The sequence below is a fragment of the Bison bison genome, unplaced genomic scaffold, assembly GCF_000754665.1.
Source record: "Bison bison bison isolate TAMUID 2011002044 unplaced genomic scaffold, Bison_UMD1.0 scf7180017864508, whole genome shotgun sequence".
In the NCBI taxonomy this organism is placed as follows: domain Eukaryota; kingdom Metazoa; phylum Chordata; class Mammalia; order Artiodactyla; family Bovidae; genus Bison; species Bison bison.
Genome location: NW_011495064.1, coordinates 5,298,300 through 5,314,711, shown reverse-complemented (window position 1 = coordinate 5,314,711; position 16,412 = coordinate 5,298,300). Strand labels below are relative to the sequence as shown.

Genomic DNA, 16,412 nt, shown 5'->3' with positions numbered 1-16,412 from the left:
GTAAAAGAAGATCACTGTCTACCTGTTATGGTTATGTGAAAACTAGAAATAACTCATGCAGACTACCTGGCACAGTGCTTCCCATGTTATAGAGACGTGATACGGAAGAAGCTGCTGCTGCTATGATATTTTATTTGTATTCTATAAACATGACCGAGTATTAGAAAAATCAATTCCAGAAGGTCAAAGGTACATTTAGGGGAAAAGTGCATTTGGCTTCCAGAAAGCCAAATTATTCATATAGACTAGGGTTTTTTAAATTTAAGTCTTGGTGTATTAAGTTGAAGACTCATCCCTGGAACATGCTGTGCTGTGTTCCAAGGACCCAGTCACTGTTCATTATATAGGATTTATCCACATGGCTTTTAGTGGTATGTCTTCTTAAAAAGGAGTTGTGAAGTTTTCGTATGAGAGGTTAGTATCATTTCAGAGTTCCGCTGTGTGTGGACACTTACACAGTCGTTTCATTGGCTGGGGCTGGAATTTCGATCTGAGGATGTTAGTTTGGCTTTGGGGAGAATAGGGGAGATCGTGGATGGTAGGAAAGGGAGGTGAGGAGGGCCCTGGCTGGGTGCAAGCTAACATGTTTAGAAAATGGTGGTCTTCATGACAGCTCTTTCTTTATACTGGCTCTTTTTTGCTGAATGCAACTAGAGGGGTAATTCAATAATAAACGTAGCTGAGGCAGTTCCAAGTTATAAAATACACCTTCAGACCTAATGATCTGTTTTTAAATAACTGAAGTGACTTTGGAATCATGATTATGTGATGTATCTGCTCTATGTACTAGATGAGAAGGCAGGACTGATAAGGTTAACTGATTTGCCCGAGTGACAGAATTCAGAATCCAGATTTCTGACTCATCATTGGGTCTGCTCTTTGCCATTTAAGTTGTTACAGGAGAACTGCCTCATTCATCTCTCTAGAAATGGATTAGTCAGCTCTGTGCTCTAATATATGACATAATGCCTGGTGTCTGTGATGTCATAAGCATGGGCTTCTCCAGGGTAAATCAGAGCCGTTTGCTTCCATGCTCTAATCCTAGTCTTGTTCATCTCTTCTCCACTGCAGGGCTTTAATGAGACTTTATTATACTTAAATATTTGAACATTATATTAGCTGTTTAAAGGATGATATATGGTATTCTCTTCTATAATTGGTTTTCCTGTTTTGGGTTTGAGCAGTTTGAAAAGTGACTAACACTTCTAAGTGTGCAGATTGCTTTGATTCAAATTCCCTGGTGCCTGTGTAGGTGCCATTAAACCCGAGTTAGTACAGGCATGATTACGAGGTCACGACTTCCAAGAGGCAGGGGAGTCCTGTAATGAGAAGCCTGTGTGCATTAGTTTAAGTTCTGAGTTCTGTAACTGAAGGCTTTGTCTTGTGAATCTTACGGTTGTATATGGTACAGTATGAGTTTGTGATTTTCACATTTTTGTTAATCCCTTTCTGCAGACAATTTGATGTGGAAATTTGAAGTGTGAGTAGTTACGGAAGCCGCTCTGGCTGCCGCTCTGGCTCATCAGGGCAGAGCACAGTAGACACCGTGGTGCCCTGCTGCTCCAAGGCTGTTCTGTTCTCGTCGTCCGTTTTGCGTTCCGTCTCCCATGGCAAGAGAGCCTGGTTCTCCCGGGCTGGGCTGCAAGGACAGAGGTTCCCATTCACGCCAGCCCACAGGGTCTTCTCCCAGTCAGTGCGCCCTTCCTTCCTGAGCTGCGCATGCTCGTGTCTGTCACATAGCTGCAGTGCTGTGACGCCTCACACTTCATATGGAGTAAAACTGTTTCTAATTACACTCCACGTAATTATTAGAGTCTTATTCAGATCAAATATAAGTTGACTACAATTTTATCTCATGATTTTCCCCTTATGTTTTTGTGTTTTGCCTCAATTCTTAATAGAAAATACGCATGATTCTTGTTTCTGGTCTAGATTTGTGTTTAAAAAAAGTTTATCTTGAGTATTTACTTTTTTCTCTCACAACACTACAGAATTCTTCTCAAATTATTTTTACTTGGCCAACTACTCAGTATACACATTTCAGTCCCCCCCTCACCCCATGTTGTAGATAATATTTATAAGAAAATATATTCTTGGTTTTCAGGAGCTAAAGAATGACTGTGAATAGTTTAACTCTCAGTATTTGTAGTGAAAAATAAAAAGCAGTTTGGGCCCTGTAGGATAAAGGACAACAAGTTATATATATATGTGTTCTTACCTGTTATTTCCTTTTCTGAGCTTGTACAGTCTTTGTGAGTGGTTGGAAAGCTTAGGTGATCAGAGAGGTGGGGACAAAGGCAATTTTAATGTTGAATGAATGAAGAATTTTTGTTTAGTGGTAGAATATAAGGCAAAAACAGTTCGTTTTTTCCTTAGCCCATAATTCACTCCTTTCTTGTCTTAAATTCACTTTTGAATGAGGAAGAAAACATACCTGAATTGGATGGGCAGGTGAATACACGGCGTTAGGGGTTTTCTCATAGAGAATGACTGGGACGTTGACTGGAGCCATATGGCATTTGATGAGCAGAATTGCATCATCTGAAGAAGATAGTATTGCTACAGTGATACTACAGAGTTTGGAATGGAAATCATCGTAGGGACTTTCATATCTTGATTTCTACAAAATTTTCCAGATTCTGGTTATAACTGTCAGTGTAAATTCATTGTGTCAGCATAGGAAATGATTTAGAGGAGTGTTAGAAGCAAAGTTCTACTCTAGAGATAAGTTTACTGGGGCTAGAGGACAAACCAAGAGTTAAGAGTCCCCAAAGTAAGTAAATATTTCACATCCGTGAATATGTGTCTGATACAGTGAATAAATACATATATATTATATATATACACACACATATCTTTCATATATACCAGAGTCTATTTTCAGTGTATGAAGGAAGTCCACTGTTTAAAGAAATCATGTAGTAATATCTTTTGGTAAAGTGAAACTCCTTTTGATCTTGAAATTTGGATTTTGGTATTTGGTATTCAGCTTTTTTTTTTCTTAAAAATAGTAGAACATAAACAGTTCCTTTGTGCTTAGGATAAGCAGTGAAATTAGACAATGTTACAAGTTAATCCCTGAGAGATTTCTTAAAAGAAGATCTTTTAAAAACATACCTTCAGAGAATGCTTTTGCCATGTCTGTAGCTGGACAGACGGATGTCATGACAGTTAGGAATGTACAATGTATGTGTAGTGGTTTGGGTTTGAAATGTAAAAAATTCCTTGTCTAACAAGATGATGATGCGCTGGGCTTTAGTTGCTTTTGCTGGGCATCTCTGAGGACGTCTGGTGAAACCTGCAGTATTAAAATTGGCGCTCTTATCAGTCTCCATGGGCTGAGAGCCTCAGGTTCCGCCAGGTGACCTCAGTCTTCACAGGGGTCATGTGCGATCAGTGTTGAGCACAGAGAGCCCCTCCAGAGCCCGGTCAGCCAGCACTCTGCCAGGAGTCTGGGAGAAGCCAGCACGACGCGGGGCCTGTCCTGGCTTCGCTGCACTTGGGTCTTCCTTCTGGTGTGCCCCTGGGACATCGGGCACCGTTTCAGTCTCCGCTCTGTTGTCTTGATAAAAAATGACTTTAGCCTGATGGTAGTTTCTTTAGGTAAATGAGGGTTGAAGTGTGCTGTCAGTAGTAACGTTCTCCACTGTCGTGATTTAGTGCTTTAGCATGTTTAGTAATGCTACCTAAAGCTGAAGGTGTTTTAGGGGGAATTATATACTGATATAATTACAAAAAGAACTTAGTTTGCAACATGATATATTTCCATTTTTAGGATATCATCATGTGTTTTTCAGTATTCAAAGTTGTTGACTCATATTTTGAATTGGTTTGTTTGTTTAAGCCAGTTCAGTAATTTCTTACACTTTTTTCAAGTTTTGTGGCATGCCCTTTGGGGAAAACGTCAAAACTTTTGAATTTGTCAGATAATAAGAAAAAGTATTTTACTCTTTATTCATTTTTTCCTAATTAATTGAAGGGTGGCTTTCTTTATATATAGTTTAGGTTTAAAGCCACACATGCTTTCAAATGTTTCGATTTTGAATTGAAAATGATATATTTAAAGACACAGTAACCGTATGTAACTCAGTTTATTAGAAAGCAAATTTTAGTTTAATGAACTCAGTTTTAGCTCTTAGTTATAATAGGTGTTTGGGAGTGTCTGTTAATGGGCCAGGACTGTCTAGTATTAGACTACTCATGCCCCCTGATTTATCCCAGTGATGTTTGATATGTAGCTAGTGAATGTTTGGAAGAGGATACATAGATATATATGATAACTTCTCTTAGTTCCTGTCTTCTAGTGGCCTTGTCTTTATCACATTTATACATATAAAATAGTATAAATTACTTACTTCTCTTAAAGTTGAGGTTATTTTGTGCTTCACATTACAGGCTTTCACATGTAATAGACATGATGTGAATCTTAGAAATTGGGGATCCTCATCCAGTCCCGTTATTCTGGGGAAACTTGACATGTGAGATAGGTTGAGAAAACCTCGATGATTGTGTGTGAACTGGAGAAAGATTGTTGTTGTAGTTGTTGTTTTCAGTCGCTCCGTCGTGTCTGACTCCTTGCGACCCCATGGACCACATCATGTCAGGCTTCCCTGCCCTTCACCATCTCCTGGAGTTTGCTCAAACTCATGTCCATTGAGTCGGTGATTCCACCCAGCCATCTCATGATCTCTGTTGTCCCCTTCTTCTGCCTTCACTCTTTCCCAGCTGATATCAGGGTCTTTTCTAATGAGTCGGCTGTCTTTTCTAATGAGTCAGCTCTTCCCATCAGGTGGCCAAAGTATTGGAGCTTCAACATCAGTCTTTCTAATGAATATTCAGGATTGATTTCCTTTAGGATTTCCTTTAGGTTTGACTGGGTTGATCTTGCAGTCCAAGGGACTCTCAAGAGTCTTCTGCAACACCACAGCTCAAAAGCATCAGTTCATCAGCATTCAGCCTTCTTTATGGTTCATCTCTCACATCCATACCTGACTACTGGAAAAACCATAGCTTTTACTATATGAACCTTTGTCGGCGAAGTAATGTCTCTGCTTTTTAATATGCAGTCTAGGTTTGTCAAAACTTTTCTTCCAAGGAGCAGGTCTCTTTTAATTCATGGCTGCAATTACCATCTGTAGCGATTTTGGGGAAAGAGTGTGGTTAATATTAAAGTCATGATTATTAAAATATTGACTAGTCCAGCTCTGTGATTAAACTTTTCTCATCCTATTCTCTAGTTTTCCCCTCCTCAATGTGAGATCATTGGCCACTAGTTTTTAAAATTTCAGACACGTCTCTTCATGTTTAACTAAAATTATATTGTATTAGGACCACTAAAACAAAGGAGGAAGGAATAAACTAGAAAGGGCAATGACATGTTGGTGGTGGAATACTCCTGTTATTGAGAACATTGATTTTCTGTGAAGCTCGTGTACCCCAGGTATTAAACTCTTAAATTGCTCTGACTTTTTCGTTTTAGCATCAAAGCTGGGCGACTCCTGTCCTGCATTCCCTATCAGCTGTACAGCAAGCCGTCCTCTGTGCAGAAGAGCCTCAACTTTAATCCTGTGTGCAAACCTGAGGACCCGCTCCCCGGGCCCAGCAGCATCACCAAGCAGCTCAATGACAGGGTGTAAGTGTGTCTGGTTGGGGCGACCGCGGAGCTGGGGTTTAGCAGTGTGCATGTCCCCTGCTGTACTCAAGATAGAAACACACGTCAAACCTGGTTATTCATCTGTGTTAATCCTGGTGAACTATAGGGGTGGGTGTCTTACCTAAAAATTATTTTTATCACGACAGTTTTGTAAATAAAATGTAAACAAAACTTTTCCACTCACGTTAAATTTCCATGTTAAACCAATGGCTGTTAAGTTACTAGAATTAAACTTTCTCATGGATTTTCATGGCAGTAATAATTTTTGACACAAGTGCTTTGCTGCAGAGTATTACTTTCTCAAAGGCTGAACTGCGCCACCTGTACATTTGTTGTGCGCTGTTGCACAGAAAGATAGGCAATGAAAATGTTAACATTTCCAGGTTATTTTTGAAAAATTCTAAGTCAGTAACAATATGAAAACATAAATACTTTATGTTGGTGAAAATTTAGTTGATGACCCTCAAGGTTATAGAATTAGAGATGAATCTAGGCCTTATTCCATGTGTCTGGTTTTTAAAAATATTTTGACTTAAGCTTTAATTGCAGTAACCCGAGGTAAATCGGCTCCACAGTTAATTGGTATGTTGCGTTAACTTGTGTATCAGGTGGTTTATCATCGTGACTCATTGTCATGAGCCTTCTCCTTATTTATTAAATTGCTTGCTTTGGGAGTTGGATATGTTTTTTCCAAAAGACCGGGAGTCTTAATTGCACTGGGGGATCCGGTGTCACTACCTTCTGTAGCTTTGTTGGCGTTTGTTCTTTAACTTGTATTCACTTACGTAAGTTGTTTTTCATGTTACCTAAACTTCTAATTTTGTTTTTTTAGTACTATCAGTGTGTACAGGCAATATCAGAAAACTTTCTGAATGCACAGCTTCATCTTTTTTTTTCTTACTCCACTAATAAAGGAAAATATCTATGTGTGTGTGTTTTGAAATTCTTCTCTGTGTCGATTTGAGGAAGAATTTGCCTATTAGATTGTAATTATTGCTCCATTTATGTTGTTGCCTAGTGAATATATTACCCACCTGTGGGGTGTTTCCAGTCCAGCCTCTTTAGATGTCCCGTTGCCCAGGCTGGAACACCGAAGTGCAGAAGGAGGGCCGTGAGCAGTGTTCTGTTGCCGGTGTGTGCATTTCTAGTGCATGTGTCGCTAGTGTTCATTTAAAGTCTTAGTATTTATAACACAGAACCAGATCTAAGGCTTTTCTGATTGCACTTTTGTTTCTTTCTTGATCTTTATTTTCTGGCATGTTCAGTGCGTTTTATAAACTTTTTTGAAGCTCCTTCATGCCGCTTTTTGCTCCCTTGCTCTTTGTCTCAAGGGCCAGACTTTCTCTGTCTTAGATCACGTTAGGTTTTCTTTCCTTCATCTCTTAATCGTTTCTGGTTGGTTTTCTGTTTCTCTCTGTGGTGTGCTCACTGGTGAGGCTTTGACCTGCTCAGAGTTGGCGGTCAGATTCCACAAGCTGATCAGCCAGAGCCAACCCAGAAATGGGAGGTGATGTTTGGATCCAGGTCATGTGTGGTTTTCCTGTGTAGTCAGACTGTCATTAATAATAGACCCAGTTGGTATTAGGAGGAGGAACTTGAGATTAAACCTGTTGACGGGGTGGCAGTCTAACCTGTGCCTTGGTGCTGTGCGTGCCCTCATCTGGAGCCTGAACTGAAACTGGGCAAACGCTGTGGACCTTCCTAAGGAGAGTGAATTACGGCTTTGTAGTTCAGACTCCTGTTTTTGTTACTTAGATGATTCTTTTGAATACAAATGAATTTTTAATTACACAGCATTACGGGGAATCATTGGAGGAGCAATGGAGTGTAGTGTAGTGTTTGTCATAGTTCTTGCACTGATAAACCTGTCATCAGGACACTGGGTCCAGACTGCCTTGGACCTACCATCCTGGCATGTACATAATGCATTTCTTAGGAAGGAAACACTAATTCCCTGTCAGTAGGGCAAACATCCTCATTTTTCTGGATATAAATTTCATTGAATTAACCTTACACATTGACTTTTTCTTTTTTTTACTTTTTATCTACATCAGTTGACCCTTTTAATGGATTAATGAATACAGTCTGTTGGTTGCTTCCTGAGGGAAAGTAACCAGCCTCAGGAGGGCGGCAGTATTGAATTTAATGTGTTGAACAGTACCTTACATAAAAAACTGAAAATAAACATAGCAGTTAGAATTCACATGAGGTTTCTTACCCCTTTTTACAGGAATTATTCATATTGTATTAATTGAGCAAATGCTTGACTACTAATGTATGCCAGGCACCGTGACTCAGACTGGGTGTTTAAAGCTTATACCAATAGATGACGATTTTTAATGGGAAAATAACTGAAAATTGTTTTTTGGTTTTTTTTCTTCAATCTAAGAAGATCCCATTCTATTTCTTCTTTGGGAGTGTCTGAAGTTTTAAAAAGGAAACAAAACCTAAAAGGCTGTTAATGTGCTAGAATTTTCCTAGTACCTTGCTCCTTCGGTTTAGAAAAGAATTATCTTCTGTTGGAAGAGCAGTAATTCAAGTCGTGGTTTAATCTTTCAGATTCGGGCAGAGGGATATTAAAGTGTATATCAGTAAGAGAGTTTACATGAAAAATTGTTTCAGCTTGAAAGTCCGACGCTATTCATTTAAACAAAAATTTTTTCTTTTCCTGCTTTAGAAATCACATAATTAAGAAAATTGAGACGGAAAGTGAAGTCAGAGTCAATGGAGTGAACAACTGGAACGAAGAAGCTGCAGATAATGACTTTGATTTTGTGGGGCTGGAGCCTGTCTTCCCAGGAAGGAAACAGAATGGAATTCCGCATCCCAGAGGTGGCCGTGCCCTTTGTAATGGGCACGCCCACAGCTCTCACGGTGCCTTAAAAAGCTTGGACTGCTTGGCGCCCCCGGGCAGTGGTGTCGCCAGCAGGCTGTCCCCAGAGCCTGCCCAGGAGGAGGCCGCGGGGGCCGAGAGGAGCCGCGGCGCCTTCAGAGACTGCACCGTGCAGCTGGCCCAGCAGAGCGCCTGCAGCGCGGACGCTTTGCGGGATCCGCACAGAACTAAGCCCTTCTCCTCGCCACCTTTGCACAGTAACCCTCGAGTCAACGGTGCTCACCACTCCACCGTTCAGGGGCCTTCAAGCACAAAGAGCACTTCTTCAGTACCTTCCCCAAGCAGGGGACGGCCCTCGGGGCCGCCCAGACCCTCGGACTTCAACTTCATCTCGGACTTCTACTCCCGGTCGAGACTGCACCACATATCCGCGTGGAAGTGGGAACTGACTGAGTTTGTCAATGCGCTGCAGAAACAGAGTAGTGGTGTCTTTCCAGGAAGGGAAAAGTTAAAAAAAATGAAAGCAGGCAGGTCCGCACTTGTTGTAACTGACACAGGTAGATACTCAACTACAATCGTTTTCTTAAGAACAGTCATACTTACCATTTTGTTCTTAATCTGTCACTGGGGTTCTGGTCAGTACTAAGCTCTTGTAACGTGGAAGTCTTGAGGAGTGTCGGGTTATGTAAGTAACAGTAAGTATAACAGATGATAAAAAGCTTTCTTACTAAAGTATTTTTTACAAAATTAGTTTTGAGTGTGGCTAACTAAAAATCTTTTAAGTAATTTGAATAGGCCCAGGGTTGGGGTTCTGAGCATTCCTTCTTCCTGTAGACTTTATCAGTTGTTGAAGTTTTGAACTGTAAAATATAGTATAGTTTATATTCAGTGTTTAATCTCCTGTAAAAATGGTTTGGTAAGAGTAACTGTTAATTTTTAAAAGCTTGCGTCATAATAATTTTTCAGTCATTAAGTAACTTTGACATAATAGCTGTTGTAATTATAGTGGTTCACTTTTAGTGAGGTTAAGTATTTTCACATAAGTAGATTGGCTAATTGTATTTTGTATTTCAATATTTCTCTTGTCGTCAAAACAAAGCCAACAGTAACAGGCTGTATTTCTGTGCCTGTCAATATAAACTGGTGTCTAGTTGAGGCTTTCGTTGCTTTTTCTGGCTCACATGGTTCCTCCCTGAAGATGAGCTGCTCTTGCCCTTCAGTTTATAGCTGTGGAGACAGGTGCACAGAGGAGCGCACGCCTCCCAGACTGGTAGAGCCTCTACATGTGGGTTTCTTGTTATGGTTTGCTGTGTTTAGCTTTTCCAAATGCTTTTTGTTATTTATAAAATAGTTCAAAATAATGGTTATAGGTATTAGATTTTCCTTATATCATGCCTTGGTCTTGTTACCTAAAGGTCATTTAATTTAGAAAGCTTCAAAGAGTAATTATGAATCATTTCCATGAGTGCGAATTTTCCAAGATGAGAAATTTTTATATTGTATGAAAGCATTCAGTGGGCATTTCGTATATGCCTTCCATATGACTTGAATCTTTAAAACCATTATTTTGAGTTGTTTACATTATGTTTATATAATAGTTTTATACAGCAGGATTATAATTAAGATCTATAAGTTATTTCTTGAGGTAACAGAGCAGCAGGGAAGCCCCTGGCTTTGGAGTCAGGCAGCCGCGCATCGCCTAGCTGCGCCATTCTCAGGAAGCAGGGTGCGAGTTCACTCTCTGCGTCTGTCTCCCGTTGGCTGGCGAGTGATGGTCCAGGAGGTGGTAGGAGCAGGGCCCAGCGCTGTGCCCTTAGTGGGGACAAGGGAAAGGTGCTCAGAGTCCCAGTCTGGTGAATAGAGTTGTCTCAACCTTTTGGGTAGTAACTGTAAGTTTTTAGAAGCCTGTTACGAAGACTAACCTCAGTACTATTGTTCTTAAATCTATCAGAGGAAAATTCCTTTGTGAGATCATCGCTTTTTACAAGGGTGGTGGCCTGTGGGCTCTGAAATCAGACGGCCTGGGACCAGCTCAGCCTCCTACTGGCTGTGTGACTGAAGTTATTCTTCTGCAAAATGGGGATAATAAGCTTATTCCCTCTTTCATAGTGTTGTTGTGAGGATTTAAATGAATCCATGTAAAGCTCTTCCAGCACTGCCTGACACCTACCGCCCAGCACTGGTAACAGTAGCAGTGTGTGTGGCCGTCCTAGCGAGGAAGGCTGTGACCACGTGGAGCAGTGGTCCCCTAGAGTGCTTAGCTCCCCGGGACTAAATACATGAACACACCTGTACATTTTTATATGCCAGTCAGCACACAGAAATGACTTTGAGATAAGCATTTAGACAGATGGAGAGATTTGTTAGAATGTAGACTAGGAAACATGATGTTTGGAAACTAAATTTGTATCTCTGCATTGTTTTTAGAGCCAAAGAAACTGAACTTTGATTTCTCTTGAGGTGATATAAATAATCTACTATAGAATCTGTATTTTTTTAAAAACTTCATTCTGCTTGTAAGCATTTAAGAATATAATTTCTAAAGTTAACTAGACCTGATTTTTTTTTAAAGTATTGATTAGTTTGGGGTTTGAACGTTCTTTTTTTCCTTCTAGGAAATATGTCAGTATTGAGTTCACCCAGACATCAGAGCTGTATAATGCATGTTGATATGGATTGCTTCTTTGTATCAGTGGGTATACGAAATAGACCAGATCTCAAAGGTCTGTATTCTTGTTTATGTATTAAGAAAATTGATATGTTGTTACAAATATATATTCTAAGGGATCACAAAATACTCTTTAAGAAATATTCATTCTGATTTTCCTTGGCAAAATCAGTTACTGCTTCCAGTTTTTCTGGACTCCATAATTAAGAAAGATTGAGGGAAATTAGAAAAAAGATTTTTCCTCCCTGTAGAGATCAGGCCTTTAGGGAAGAATACTCTTCATTTGAAGGATCTATCATCTAAGATTAAGGACCTGCTTTGGGCATTTTCTATGTTTTTATCTATAGTTATTATTTTTTGCCAATAAAAGGAAATTTTATGGTAGCATATGTCTTTGCAACTTGGGTCACTATACTTTCTCTTGAATGAACCATCTGTTGGGGGCATTCTAAGGTTTTGGTTGTAGAATACTTTTGTATTATTGAACGTTGTTAAAATGTGTTGTCCTCCATGCAATCTTTGTTTTAATGGAAATTTTAGGTATTTGTGACCTGTCAGTACTTTTGAAAATATTTATTCTGGATTTTTCAGAAGTTTAGATCTGAAAGAGATAACTAATAGCCTTTTCTTCTGAGAGTGAGTATTTTTCCTGTAAGGGAAGCACAGAAGCTGCTGGGGATAATAATAGGGCTTTATTTTTATCACAAGTAGTTGCTGCTTCAGCTCTGATAGGGGTGTTTAGATTGTAAAGAGTTGATTTTAGCCCATGACTGGCTTTTTGATGCATTTTTTTCTTTGTCCTCACTAATGCATTTAGTGAAATATATTTTTATACACACACATACACACAAAAAAACATGAATTATCCATGTGTTGGTTTACAGAGTTAGAGCTATCTTCTGACACATACGCATACAAAGAAATGGTGTGTGAAAGATTTTGTAACTAAACCAAAAATTTCATGACTATATATACTCACCTTTGATTCTGTAGTAGGTCAGGTTGTGATTCCTCTGCGTATATATTTGATTAGTTTTTTTTCTTGCTGTAAAAATAAAGATTAGCTTAGATGTTACCATACTTTTTTGATACCAGAATTATAAAAAGCCTAGACAGTTTGTCTTTCTCTCCTCACCCTGCCACTCTAATTGAGGTTCTCTGTTGCCTGTTTTCTACTTTAAGAAACCAGAGAGACAACGAGAAGCTATGATAGTGTTGCTTTTAAGTTGAATAAATGCATCAAAATTGTCATGAATAGTTTACTTTGGGGGGTGCAGAGACACTTAGATGACTTTTGCATAGCAGTTGATAATCTTTAAAGCTCCTGGCTCCGTTAGGGACTAATGCCTGAATAAAGCTAAAGAAAAATGTCATATTTTTTTATGTCTTTTGAAAAATTTTCCGTTACATGTTTTTTAGTGTTGTTAACGTCCCTGTGCTTAGATTTAAAACTAACTGTACTCTTCTTATAGGAAAACCAGTGGCTGTTACAAGTAACAGGGGCACCGGCAGGGCCCCTCTGCGTCCTGGCGCTAACCCCCAGTTGGAGTGGCAGTATTATCAGAATAAGATCCTGAGAGGCAAAGCAGGTACAGATAACAAGCTCTGAAGTCCTAGTGCACCTGTGGAAGACTTCTGCATTTTGCTTTGGTTCTGTTGTTGCAGAAATAAAAGCAGAGTTGAAACAATTAGCTTTTTCATTCAAAGGTTTTAAGGGTGTCAGTCACGTATTAAAGCAGAATCTGAACATAATACGAATGAGTGGTTTATAGTTAGGCTTTGTTGAATTGGATAATGATACTTTCCTGGGCAAGAGAGTGAAGAAAGTTTAAAAGGCATGATTAGCTTGCTTTGTATAGATTTAGTTTGGGAGGAAGATCATGGACATCATTTTGTAGGAACCTCTAGACTTGAAAGTTAATTACCTGTTGTTTTGGGCTGATTCCGGCAGGGACGCTGAAGTTTGTTTTCTGAGGACGTGTAGGCATCGGTGGACTGAAGAGCAGTTAAGGCCTTAGTGTGCTGGAGTGAGGAGGTGGATGCCAGCAAGCATCCCCGTGTCTTTGTTGTACCTGTTTCATACGAAAACTTTTTTCTTGCCTCTTTGGCTTCTAAATTTTGGCTGTTAATAAGCAAAAATTAAATAAATTACACTAATCATATTACTGTTAAGATTTTCATGTCTCTCCCCTCCTCCTCCCTCCCCCACCCCACAGTTTTCCCTGAGAAATACTTGCTTAGTAATTACTGAGTAATTATTTGACATTGGTCAGTTTTCCCATGGATGTCTGTGGATACAATTTTTTTTGATTAATTTTTTAGAAAAGTGTTAATCAGAAAATAGATATGTAGAAATCTGGAAAGCTTGCAGTTAAATTTCATCCCAGTTATTTCAGGTTCTTAGTTTCCAGTTAAAAAATTGGGGCTTATTTTAGAAATGACCTCGATGAAATTAAGATGAAAGGAACGCCGGTAGATGTCTCAGAGGACCTTCTTGGGATTACATTTTTCTTGCTGGTTGTGGTCATCATGCCATGGATACAAAGGAGGATAATTACAGCTATGTTTTGATGCTTCACTTGTACTTGTATTCTCCAGACTTCCTGAAACTTTTCCTGGTCATTAAATAAGAGAGTTTTGAGATTCCAGTGTTTCATGTGAAGTGAGTAGAATTTGAGGTTGGTATTCTGAACTTGTTGAGAGTTAATTGTATTGTGGTATTTGACAAGATGGGTTGTTGAAGTATTGGTAGCTTGGTTTTGTAGGTTGGTTTTCCTTTTTGTCTTTTCTGTGTGGTATTAAAGATGCAGTCTAACATTCTGGTAAACAGGTAGGTTAAGAGAATGCACAGCACTTGTCACACTGGGCACTCAAGAAATTCTGAATGAGCTTTAAAGAGGGAAGATGCCTGTGCACGCTGCTCATAGTGTCTCTTGGCGCCCGACGCGCAGAGCTGCTCCCGTGGGCGGAGCCTTGTGTCTGCCCCTGTTAGGCAGTGTGCGTCCGGAGGTTTGGTCTTGGCAAGCAGCCTTCCTCAGAGTGGGGAGCTGGTCCTCTCGGGTCTTTCCTCCTGTCTCCAGTGATCTGACCATAAGCAGTTTGTAAGCAGAATTCTGACCTTGGTAATAACTTAATTGTCTTCCTCGGTGTAGCTGCTGGATTTTCATAAGCTCGTATAGCTCACATTCTCTCTGCCTCTTTAAGTATGAGTGGTAAACCAGAAAGTAAATATTAGAAGAAGTATTGAAGTTGCACTTGCCATTGAAAACTGTCAAAACTGGATTTTCCTGTCACTGGAAAAAGAGAATGTGATACTTTACCTTTTATACTCTCTCTGACTGGACATCATTCACTTCCATGTGTGTCCTACACTTTGGACCTGTTAGTGTCGTAACAGTATCTGCTGCATGTACCCTGAGTAGCTGTCCTTTGTTACAGATTGGGTGCAGTTAAGCTCATACCTGGAACTTGTTCTTCCGGTGCTTTTGTTCCTCTCTCTTTGTTACTCTTTGATCTTTCTTTCCCTGGGCCCTATAATTAGATAATGACACCAAATTTTAAAACGTTGAGGATCAATTTAGGAATTAGAATCTTTGCCTTCTGTACCGTAACTTTAAGAAAAAATTCAGTTCTAATGTTTTGTCTTACACATCTAGGCAAAGGTATTAGAGCCAAGAGCATCATTAGCCTTTTATAGGACCTCAGTTTCTTACTTGTCATGTTCAGGGACTCGGTCTGATCAGACCAGCGTGCCCAGGGTCTCCACCCCGGGCTTCTTTGCAGCTGCTCCTGAGCCATACTCAGCAGTGAGCCTTCTCATTGACCATCTCGAATTTGGAAATTCTCCCTTCCCAGATTCCAGAATGCAGGTGTTCCCTGTCCCTTCAGCAACTTCAGTGTTCATTCTAAGAGCGACCAAAGTTTTAAATTGTATTAGCATAGATTTATTCTCAGCAATTTCTTTTTCACAGATGTGGGTCCTCTCCTCTGATTTCTCCAGCCGTCCCTGCACATACTCCATGTGCCCATCTGGTTTGTCAGGGTTTGATGAGCAGTCTTCTCCTTTGCCGTCCAGGGAGGACGGTGTGTCCCTGCATTTCCCCCGAACCTCCCACGAAGCAGCTCACTCCGCTCGTGGAGGCATTGTGCCCTGCCGCACTGTGGACCGGGTCAGTCCACCCAGAGCAGAGAACTTTGCAAGGCTCCCCAGGCAGGCCGCTGGGAGCAGGGACCACGGACAGCGTTCTCACCAGCAGCGCCACTTCTCCCTTAAGTGGGTTAACTAGCCCTTCAATAGAAGTCCCCTGACGCCCCAGCTCTTAAGGCGTGACTCATGGGTGCTGCTTTGAAAGGCAGCTGGTTGTGGCCATTCAGGCTTCAGCTCTTCTTTTTTGGGTTAGTAGCAGCCACTATTGAACTGTCATACTGCTGCTAAGTCGCTTCAGTCGTGTCCGACTCTGTGCGACCCCATAGACAGCGGCCCACCAGGCTCCCCCGTCCCTGGGATTCTCCAGGCAAGAACACTGGAGTGGGTTGCCATTTCCTTCTCCAATGCATGAAAGTGAAAAGTGAAAGTGAAGTTGCTCAGTCATGTCTGACTCTTCACGACCCCATGGGCTGCAGCCTACCACGCTGCTCCGTTCATGGAATTTTCCAGGCAAGAGTACTGGAGTGGGGTTCCATTGCCTTCTCCAGAACTGTCATACTAACAACCCTGAAATCCTTACAGATTTTCAGCTTAGAATAATGGACTATTAAAGCTGATACTTAGCCTTCCAAACCCCTTCAGGACACTGGGTCAACTGCTCTGCATTCTGTCTTTAATTTGTCCTAGTATAGCGTATGTTCTGGAGAAGGCAGTGGCACCCCACTGCAGTACTCTCGCCTGGAAAATCCCATGGGTAGAGGAGCCTGGTGGGCTGCAGTCCATGGGGTCGCTAAGAGTCGGACACGATGGAGCAACTTCACTTTCACTTTTCCTTTCACGCATTGGAGAAGGAAATGGCAACCCACTCCAATGTTCTTGCCTGGAGAACCCCAGAACGGGGGAGCCTGGTGGGCTGCCGTCTCAGGGGTCGCACAGAGTCGGACACGACTGAAGCGACTTAGCAGCAGCAGCAGCAGCAGCATAGCATATGTTCACTTCAGTTCAGTTCAGTTCAGTCGCTCAGTCGTGTCCGACTCTTTGCGACCCCATGAATCGCAGCACGCCAGGCCTCCCTGTCCATCACCAACTCCCGGAGTTCACTCAAACTTCA

At 40.9% G+C, this 16,412-nt stretch overlaps 2 protein-coding genes across 7 annotated transcripts in view; one reads left to right on the top strand and one right to left on the bottom strand.

The window, feature by feature from the left end:
- EIF5B (eukaryotic translation initiation factor 5B) overlaps window positions 1-16,412 on the bottom strand; it is a 128,137-nt gene that overhangs the window by 1,251 nt on the left and 110,474 nt on the right. The gene's annotated exons all lie outside the window — the stretch shown is intronic.
- REV1 (REV1, polymerase (DNA directed)) overlaps window positions 1-16,412 on the top strand; it is a 95,976-nt gene that overhangs the window by 45,845 nt on the left and 33,719 nt on the right. For all 6 annotated transcript variants that reach the window (XR_824311.1, XM_010829635.1, XM_010829636.1 and 3 more), the window contains 4 exons: window positions 5,480-5,632; window positions 8,331-9,043; window positions 11,102-11,209; window positions 12,627-12,743. Coding sequence is in view for 5 of the 6 variants with exons in the window: in XM_010829635.1 (XP_010827937.1) it covers window positions 5,480-5,632; window positions 8,331-9,043; window positions 11,102-11,209; window positions 12,627-12,743 (1,091 nt within the window). In the remaining variant the exon portion in view is untranslated. The remainder of the gene's footprint in view (window positions 1-5,479; window positions 5,633-8,330; window positions 9,044-11,101; window positions 11,210-12,626; window positions 12,744-16,412) is intronic.